This window comes from Centroberyx gerrardi, chromosome 14 (assembly GCF_048128805.1).
Source record: "Centroberyx gerrardi isolate f3 chromosome 14, fCenGer3.hap1.cur.20231027, whole genome shotgun sequence".
NCBI classification, from domain to species: Eukaryota; Metazoa; Chordata; class Actinopteri; order Beryciformes; family Berycidae; genus Centroberyx; species Centroberyx gerrardi.
Genome location: NC_136010.1, coordinates 19,950,072 through 19,960,398, shown reverse-complemented (window position 1 = coordinate 19,960,398; position 10,327 = coordinate 19,950,072). Strand labels below are relative to the sequence as shown.

The 10,327-nt window shown below is 41.0% G+C and overlaps 1 protein-coding gene across 1 annotated transcript; it reads left to right on the top strand.

Moving 5' to 3' along the window:
* The first annotated feature begins 3,998 nt into the window (after positions 1–3,998).
* Positions 3,999–10,112, top strand: rnf41 (ring finger protein 41). Its single transcript, XM_071921429.2, has 7 exons — positions 3,999–4,114; positions 5,189–5,267; positions 5,382–5,497; positions 5,624–5,895; positions 7,178–7,313; positions 8,212–8,315; positions 8,509–10,112. The coding sequence occupies exons 3-7, from the start codon at positions 5,408–5,410 to the stop codon at positions 8,861–8,863; spliced, it is 957 nt and encodes a 318-aa protein (XP_071777530.1). The 5' UTR covers positions 3,999–4,114; positions 5,189–5,267; positions 5,382–5,407; the 3' UTR covers positions 8,864–10,112.
* The last annotated feature ends 215 nt before the right edge of the window (positions 10,113–10,327 follow it).

Genomic DNA, 10,327 nt, shown 5'->3' with positions numbered 1-10,327 from the left:
GCACCTTATCGACTTGCTCTTTCTGTGAGCCCACAGTGGAAGTAGTCTCACACTAAGCTTGATTACTCTAAAGCAGAGCCATATCAGAGAAATTGCCCATTAGGAGCCCCCTTGAATGTGCTATTAGGAATAGCCTACCGTAGGAAAGGATGTATACTGCATGTTCTGTGACATTTTATTAGTGTTAGTCCCCTTCATGTTTTTACGTTTACTCAGCTTCACTGTAGATGTTGCCCCCTTATTGCAACTCACTAGCTATTAACAATCCTCTTACAACTGGACTGAAGCAGGCATTGATCTGCCACTGAGGCAGCCTTACTTCATTGCAGATTAAAAAAAAAAAATAATAATAGTTGATAGATAAAGGGTTGCCTGTTTTACTTTAGTGGCTTATCTGGGGAAATACCAAGGAGCCCTTATCATGAGTGGAAGGACTCTGGATCAGGGCAAGTGATGAGTTACAATCAAACAGTTTCACAGTGCACCTTCACAAAAAAAAAAAAAAAAAAAAAAAAATATAGTTGGCTTGTCCACCCAACATTCCAAAGTTTTTTTCACAATCCTGGCCCATTGATTAAAGAAATCTCTTTTGCTTTGCTGGTGAATGGAGTGGGCATGTGTGTGTCAATGACAGGGTTCCCTATTTAGCCTAACGCTGATTACCTCATTTACAAATCTGCAAATATACTATTCTACTGTGTGTAAAGGAGTCAATGCCATCACCAGCAGCATGGTCTCTAGACCTGTGATGACAACAGGACCAATGATCTTACTCTGTTGAAATTAGCCAATTTAAAATATGACCAGTCTAAGAATATAGGGCAAAGACACGATTCAAATTCTGTAAGGCCAGATGGGCCGTACAAGGTTTCTTCAGCCGGTGAAGCACCACAGTTGCTGTCTCAGTCAAGTTTTCAGCATCAGGATCATTCGAAAAAGCTTCATAGAAAATTCTTGCCGCTGGATTTTCACCCTTAACTTATAACAATTTTGTGGAATGGCTTCATTTGGCTAAATCTGGTCGAATCGATATTTCACACAATTTTAGAAGAGCAGGGTGAAAGTCCAGTGCCACAGTTGCTCTCATATCCTTGTCAGAGTCACGCTGCTCCTGAACGGGCGGCTGGGACAGCAGCTGTGGTCCTCGCACGGCTCAAGGAGTCCAGCCGAAGCCTGATGTATATTGAAATAATTTAAGTGAACGATCATGTTAGCATCACTTGCTGTTTTCAGTAGCATTTCTCCTACCTCCTTGTTTTGCAGCCTTGAGTATTGTTTGTCTCTCCACCTGTTTTTAACATAAAACGTTGTCTATTCACAGTACGGGAATACAGATTTATCATAAGCAATGGTAGTTATACATAATGAAGTGTGCTTGGTTGTGCTGTATGTGTATATGTCTATTTGACGTGGAAAAAAAAAATATTTATGAGAAGCATTTATACAACAAAATACCACTGGAATGTGAAGCCAGACAATGTTATGATGCAGATTATGATGATCGTCTATCCCCTTTAACATTCAGTGATGCATGGCCAGAGGAAATGAATAACCATACATTGGCTTTTTCTTTTCTTTTTTTTTTATTACCATCTATTTAGTTTCCTCTTGTGCATATATGTCCCTGTCTAGCCCTACTACAGTATATTTCAACGTTTACAGCTTCATGTGTTCTGGGTCAGCCATTGCTCTGCAGCTGGACTTGATACTACAGGTTGTCATGAGGAAGATGTGAGGTGGATTTGTTATTCTGTACGAGGGCGAGTTTGAGCCCCTCGAGCCGTATGCCTTCGAATTCATCTGTCCACTCCAAACCAAATTCTGCTACATAGGTGTCTGTCTCCACACTGCCCCATCACTTGACATCTGATTTGACTACAAAGGGGTACAGGAAAAGGTGAAAGGTTTGAGGTTTTTCTGACCAGGGCCCCCCATGCCTACTCTAGGACAGGACCAGCCCACTTCCCCTTCACCCCACTATCTCACCTAAACCTCAAGCCATTCATTTCTTTGGTTTTTGTTTTCTTTCTTTTTTTTCGACAATGCAATCCTGAAAGCACTTTGCCTTGTTATTCCTTTGTGTGAACATGTGAATGATAATTTGTTACAAAAATGTTAAATATGTATAAGATCATTCACTGTTTTGGAAAAACCTGCATCTGTCTTTCTGACGTTAAAAGAAAAAAAGGAGAATTTAGTGACATTAAACCTGAATCTATTTTATAAAATGTTTGCTGCAGCCAATTGGTCTTGTCATTCAGTATTGTGGCTTAGGGTTGTTTGTGTTCAATAAAGTGCTATTGCTAAATATTTACTGGGTCTGGAGTCATTTATTGTCACCTTGTATTTCACATAGACCGACAGATGAGTATATAAAATACATCAGAGATTGCTCATGTTTACTGAGATAACTTGGATTGTCATAAGGATGGGAGAATGTAGAGAAGATGGAGAGGAAAAGGACATGCATGGGAACCAGAGTTTGAAATTATAATTGTAATTGTGTTTGTGTGTGTGTGTGTGCATAGCAACACCAGAAAAGGCCAGTCCATGACCACCATCCACCTCAAGCTTCGCCATTCCTGCCTGTTTTTGCTCAGGCGAGCTGTGAGAATGCCCACAATGGAAATGCTATTCTGTTTGAGGGATTGTCTTTGGGACGTTTTTAGCCTCAACAACACAGGAAAGATAGGAAACATGTTATTACTGCATGGGTTCACTTCTCCCCCAATACATTGGTTTTTAGTTCTGACTCACACATCCTCTTATTCTGGTGTGTTACAATGAATTTCCATGCGCTGTGATGACATTATTTCTCTGACAATGTTGGAAGTTGCAGTCGCACTGGTGGTGAGTGATGACTCATGTTGTTTTCAATGTGTTCCTCCTTCTGTTTGGCTATATTCCCACTCTGCAGCGCAGCGCACTTTCTCTCTGGATCTTGGCGGCTATTTCTTTCCACCCTGTTTGCCTGTCGGTCAATTGTGTGTCATGTATCAGAAAAAGAGAGATGAAACATTACATTATCTGTACCACCAAAGCTGCTGACCTTATAATGGCTATTCAGAAAGCCCTCCACAGTGAAAATGAGGTCCCTTCATACTTAGAGGCCCTTCTGGATGGAGTACTCAAAGTCATCCCCTTCAAACAAACATATCACACAACAAAACAGTGTTTATTGTGCATGGGTTATTATGCATGGGTTATTTTTTCCTAATAACATCCTGAACTAAATTCTAGAATATTCCCTCTCTTCTATCTCTCTATCTCCTGTCTTGAAGATCATCGGCTGATTTATTGGAGGTGGAGCTGTGAACATGCGCCATCAAGCTTGGACTGACACAATTGACAGATACTTACAGATAACTGAACAGTAAATCTAAATCACTCTCTGCAGGCAGTTACTGGAGTAGGGGATGCAGCAGGATGTCTCAACAGCATCCTCGCTGCCATGGCTGCCATGGTGCAGAGAAGCATGCAAAAGCAGGGAGGGGGCAAGAGAGGTAAACTGGATGTGGCTCAGCAGCAACAAAGCCAGCCAGTAAACACCATGGCAGAGCTGGAAGTGAGACAGCTCTTGGAAATGAGTCCAGGACCATTCATTTTGTGTGAGCATTGTGCTAGTATTCCTTTGCTGATAAATATAAGCTAGACCTACTATAAATACAACATCATTGCCCAGAGATAGATCTTCTAGTCTACTCTACTGCACAACTTTGATTTATAATTGATTTTTAATATTTTATTTCAATACCCTTAACAATTACATTTATCATTACAATTAACAGACCGACATGTCATTGCTTGTTCCAGTCGATTTAACGGGACGTGTATTTTCAGAGTAATAATATCCTTTATTTCACAGCATATGTCTTCAACAATGCCTCTAAATAAGTATGTCACCTAGGAAAGTACGAAGGATGCGTGGAAGCAGTGGCTTCTTTATGACCAATCAAAAGCTGTTGATTTACGTCGTGACGTCCCCACCTGCCTGCGTAAAGACGAAACGGAGAAGCGTAGGATGTAGCTCAGGACGTGGCTAGCAAGCTAGTTACAGTAGGACGTCTGAAAATATATAAAATCGTGACTAGGAACTAGTTTGCTGCATATTCACGTAAGTCTGGTAGTCAGTTAAGACATTTCGTTAAAATCTGACTGATTGTAAATAGCCGTTTGTCTGTGTAGGTTGTCTAGACTGAGCTCTGTCTGGTTAGCTTGATGGCTAATATCCAGAGGAAACCATCTGTAGACGCTGGTGTTGGCTAACGATGTTAGCTACTAACGCTAGCTAGTTAACTAATGTTAGCAATCGTTAGCCACATTCATTACATGGCGAGCTAGCTACATAGATATCTCAGAGTTTCAGCAAGTAGGTATTTATTTAAAACGACTCCTTAGTTGGCTCATTACCAAAACTAAATTCCTCATGCTACATTATAATGTTAAGACAATGCCGTAATATTATATCACATATGTAGCGTGTAACGTTAGTTTAGCTTTTTGCTTGCAAGCCATGCTGAGTGCGATGGGAGAAAAGGGGATCTTTTAATCGCCTCCAGACTGGTGTGTGCTGCTTCCACTGAAAATAGGTCACCCACCAGTCAGCTGGGACAACGAGATCCTCTACTCAGATGTGGGAGCTAGGCTGCAGCACATCACAACACATTTTCACACGTCTCTATTGTCGAGGGTAGACTTCGATATCAACTGATTGAGCAAGAACATCGCTTTTGATGTGTTGAGATGACATATATCAGACCATTTGCGTGGTGTTCTTGAGTCACTGTTTCTTTGAATGGATTAGCAGTGATTGATTTAATAAGCAAGAAAGGAAAATAATTCATCAGATAAGATACAAATTTTCTGTCTTTAGTGAGCCATCCTAGAAACGGACAGTAGTTTGTTCCTGGTTATGATGAGGGCTATTCTGAATCACTGATGTAACTCTCAGATTTACATATGACTGGAAATGACGCACAATACATCCCTGATTCCCTAGATTAATTAGCCTAATGCAGACCAAATCTGTATTGTCAATTTCATTTTGCATGACAGTTCATTTGTAGTTTTTCGTGGCTGTAAAAATTATGCAACTACCCAAGTTTTGAAAGCTAAATAATCAGTGTGAATAATAATTAATTTCTGATCATTTTTGACATGGATTCTCTGCATCTGTCTCACCAAACAGATGTTGTCTGTGCCACATGTGACCTGTCAGCAATAAGTCAAGAACTGAATGGAAGCATTGACGGCCATTCGTGAGTGAGGTAGCCTCAAAAAAATTCTATCATAAAGAAGCTTGTGTAAAACGTCTACAATCGTGTCTCGATGCAGTTGAATTGTCTGAAAATCGAACTCACTTAGCCATATGTATTCCTCAGGAGGTTGTGGGTCCCAGTAATGTACCATGGGGTACGACGTCACCAGGTTCCAAGGGGAGGTGGATGAAGACCTGCTGTGCCCCATATGTAGTGGGGTGCTAGAAGAACCAGTGCAGGTGAGTCCCTCTCTGAGAGACCATACATCATTTTATGCATCAACATTTCACTGATGAAGCCAAAAGGTTCTTGAAAGTTTTAATTTTTTTTCTGCCTCTGTGTTCTCATTTTCATTTCTCCCGCAGGCCCCACACTGTGAGCATGCTTTCTGCAATGCCTGCATTACACAGTGGTTTGCCCAGCAGCAGATTTGTCCTGTTGACCGCACAGTAGTGACGTTAGCCCACCTCAGGCCCGTGCCCCGCATCATGCGCAACATGCTGTCCAAGCTCCAGATCAGCTGTGACAACGCAGGTTTTGGCTGTACAGCCACACTGCGGCTGGACCAGCTACAGTCGCACCTGAAGGACTGTGAGCACAACCCCAAAAGGCCCGTCAACTGTGAGGAGGGTTGTGGGTGAGTGGCTTCCAGAATTTCACAGTGGAAAGTTGGCAGCAACTGTATAGTTTGTGTTGTTGCTGTTGGGCGTGTTGACATTGAATTTCCCTGATCAGTTATAATCAGGGTTCCTACAGTCATGACTTCACAAGTCCCAAGTGATAGTTGTAGCTAATCAAAACACAATAGATACTTGAGATGTATAACAATATTCATCATCATCATCATTATCACTGTCCATAGCTGACCTGTCCTATAGACAGATCAGGCGCTGCGTCTAGGGCCCCGCCTCCCTTTGGGAGCCCCCACCAGTCAGAAAAATCAGTTTTACAAATTGTGAATCGAAGTTGGATGAACAGAGTATCTTCATGTGAAAAAAGAGCGTCCAGAAGAAATAGACTTGATAGGGCTTGATTTAATTTAAACAGACTGAAGGCAGCGGTCACACTGTGTGAGTCAAAGTTGAATAGATCTAGTTAAGAGGTGCCACTCTTACTCACAATATAAATATATTTACTTCATCCCCTGATTACACCAGGTGAATGCAGTTAACTAGCTGGTAGGATAGAAAACCAGCAGGGCCGTGGTACACGAGGACCAGGATTGAGAACTACTGTTCTAGACAATTAAAATCATTCCATTGAAGGCCTTCATCAGAATTTAATCGTCTTGAACAAGTAAATGCGTTTACATAGTGAGCAGAGTGGCGCCTTTTCACTTGATCTGATGGAGCAGACCAGTCAGCCAATCAAAGGGCCCGTCAAACTGTCAATCATCATGAAGCAATTCACAATCAACAGCAAGATGTCAAAATGACACTACTGATCAGTGATAAGAGAGAGAGAAAGAAAAAAGAGGATGTGCAAGCACAAATTAAAGGTATGTTACTGTACCAAGGAGGAATACAATGTACGTGTAAAAAGTTATAGTCTTCTTATATCATAATTGTCAACAGCAAAAGGTTAATAGCTTTGTTGCCACTATGTGCAACACAGCTCAGGACCTCCAAAAACCACGGGAACATTCTGTCACTGTCAAATATTGGCACTGGAAAAAGCACTATATATTTGATTTGCAAAAACTCTGTCCGACCTGTACTCCTGCAGTGGAATTAAATTGGAAAAGAAATCATCGTTTCAATTATATTTTACTCTGGATTCATCACATTGCAATGTGTTACCCTCTGCTGTGACCTTAAAAAAAAGTAATTTTCCTAGTTTTAAAATTGCAATTTGTCAATAAAAAGGATTCCTCTTTTTCTTCTCTTCCTCCTCTCATTCTTTCTCTTCCCCTCTGGCAGGCTAGAGATGCCAAAAGATGAGATGCCCAACCACAACTGCATCAAGCACTTGCGGAGTGTGGTGCAGCAGCAGCAAACCAAGATTTCAGAACTGGAGAAAAATGTAGCTGAGCATAAACACCAATTGGGGGAACAAGTAAGAACACTTGCCTGCACAAAAACATATCGACTTTGATTTGATGGACCTGCAAAATATTATGTAAAAAAAAAAAAAGGTCTCTCTGCCACAACAAACACTTTTTAGCACAGTGACTGACATCTCTACATACTAGTCACTATAATGTTCACACTGTAGTGCTTGTTGCTAGTTCGTAAGTAAGTAATTTGGTTACAAAAAGAATAATTGCAACATTTCCAAAGTGGTTTACAATGATGATGTACAATAGGAGAGCCATGTCTAAATTATCCTCGACAACACAGATCACCTGCTTCACAATGTGCTGATTCAGTCATGGGTGCAGAGAGCATCAAACGGTCATTTGTTCCCAGTGTGATGAAATTGTGAATGATCATGATGGATTTTTGCCTATTCCACTGCTTTTTTTTTATTTTATTTTTTTATACTGTATTTTACAGGGCTAGAAGTAATTTGAGGTTGATATGTCTTAGTATAGGCATGGATGGTTTTGCATATGTATGTGCTGTTTGGTTTGTGTGTGCCCTGTTTGTGTTTTGTACCGTCTTGCATTGCTTGTGATGTCTCTGTGATAAAGACATTTCCCAGAGTGGGATTAATAAAGTACTACTACTACAAATACTCTTATGACAAATTCTAAATCAGCCTCAGCTGCATGAGATGATTGATGTGCAGGCTGATTCGTTTTGATTCATTATTTATGTAAAAAAAAATCCAATCCAAACTGAGTGCAATACTGGATCCAAAGCAATTAAAGGAAATATGATCCATCCTCATGTAAGTGCAGTTTTTCACTGTGACCTCCATACTCCTCAGACCTCCAGACTTCTCAAATGGTTAGTTAGGACTAAGTGCTTTGTGAATACAGCTCCTGATAATGGTGCTCCTACTCCCCCAGAAGCGGGACATTCAGCTGCTAAAAGCCTACATGAGAGCGATCCGCAGTGCTAACCCCAACCTGCAGAACCTCGAGGAGAGCATCGAGTACAACGAGATCCTGGAGTAAGTCACCTTTTGTTCTTCTTCTCTCCCATTTCCTAGACTAAGGCCAGATATAGATCAATCCCTTCCTCCTAATTTGTTTTTATTTTTTTGGATGCTGCAGTTTTTGGGTGGGTTAACACTCAGGCTTGACGACATCTCACCTGTCCCGTCTGTCTCACTGTGGTTTTCTTTCCCCTCACCCCATCAACAGGTGGGTCAACTCCATGCAGCCCGCCAGAGTGACGCGCTGGGGCGGCATGATCTCCACCCCGGACGCCGTGCTCCAGGCGGTCATCAAGCGCTCCCTCATCGACAGCGGCTGCCCCCTCTCCATCGTCAACGACCTGATCGAGAACGCCCACGAGCGCAACTGGCCGCAGGGCCTGGCCACGCTCGAGACCAGGCAGATGAACAGGCGCTACTATGAGAACTACGTTGCCAAGCGCATCCCCGGCAAGCAGGCGGTGGTGGTGATGGCCTGCGAGAACCAGCACATGGGAGAGGATATGATCTTGGAGCCCGGCTTGGTCATGATCTTCGCTCACGGAGTGGAGGAGATCTTATAACCGTGCGGCTAGATTGGCCGACCCAGAGACAAGTGGGGACGTTTTGCTCGGGGGTTTGTTGTGGTGAGTGGTTTCTCCTCTTCAGAATGAAACCGCTTCAAAGAAATCTGGCTTTCTTTTTTTTTATTTTTTTTTAATGACAATGGTCTTATGAGAGGTTCACTCACGAGCTTGATACCTATGCCTTAAAGTAAGGACAAATACATTATGAACCTGGCAAATGGAAACTTAATCTGACTGATATCTAAGATAAGCAGTAAGATGAAATGTTTACAAGGTTTATAACTTGACATGTAGTGCATTATATGATCTGATTGTTCTGCTTCACGTCCGAATATAGTAATAAGCTTCTCTGAACCCCCCCCATTTAATGTCCTCAATTGTATAAATGCTTGTAAATAGAAATATTATATTGAATTACAAACATTATCCTCTTATTCCTCTTACTGTAATTAGACTGTGATTTTATTTTTCTTTCTTCTTTCTGGTCAGCTTGTGTTACTGTCTCCAGGGACGTTGACTCGGAGCGTTTTTTGCTTGCTTGCTTCAGTATTTAGTTTTCCTGTGAATATTTCACAAGACATCGTGCTTCTCAGTTTAGATTGTCCAAACTTGTGTGCCATTTGTTTTATTTATTGTGTTGCCTTTTACATGAACATGCTTGAAAATGTTATCATTTGTTATATGTAAATTTGCCTTTTCAGTGCATTTGAAGTTCATTGCAGGAAAAAAAACTAGACTTTGTGTTTTCTCTGTTGCCTCAGTTGTATATAGTCAGTATGTTGGGTCCACATGAAGTGTTAAAACTGAAGTTTAACATTTGGGATTTAACCATGTGTAATGCATTTTATATCACAAATCATAATGGTTCACATTTATATGTTAGGTGATCCCTATGTTGTTTTATGATCATTGGGAAATTAATGTCTATATTTCAATCTTCACAGTTGGTAAACATCTGCTCACTGACGTGTCTTTAAAAACCCACAACTTGGAGCGTGTAATGATATTTGTAAAGTCACTCTAATGGCTTTTTAAGGATAAAAAGTGTTGCACCATTAGTCACACACATAACAGTAGCAAGACAAACGGGACTGAAGAATCCCAGTTTGGAAGTCCCCAAGGACAGTAAACAGATAAGTTTGGATTGTGTCCTTTATTTCTTTCCCCTGTTAATGTTTTTGTTTGTTTTTGTGTCTGTTATGTACTGTGTTCTACAGACAAGAAAGTAATAAAAACTCAAACTTGATCTTGAGCGGATGTATTTTCTTGGTGGGATTAACAAGATTTTAAATTTAGCATCTTAATTAGGAAAATATGTAGTTCCTTATTTTACCACATCATGTCATCAGTGATCTGCAGGGAGCTTCGTTTCTCAGGGGCAGATCAGCTAAATACATCTTCAGAAGCCAAGAGGAAAGATTTGCCTCTTTTTGAAGAAACCAGGTCAGTGAAGACTGAAAA

What these genes read in the sequence shown, in the direction of transcription:
- rnf41 (XM_071921429.2), top strand. Translation starts at nt 5,408, where the DNA reads ATGGGGTACGACGTCACCAGGTTCCAAGGGGAGGTGGATGAAGACCTG. An exon ending in TGCTAGAAGAACCAGTGCAG is followed by an intron (nt 5,498 to 5,623) that starts GTGAGTCCCTCT and finishes TTTCTCCCGCAG; the next exon opens with GCCCCACACTGTGAGCATGC. An exon ending in AACACCAATTGGGGGAACAA is followed by an intron (nt 7,314 to 8,211) that starts GTAAGAACACTT and finishes CTACTCCCCCAG; the next exon opens with AAGCGGGACATTCAGCTGCT.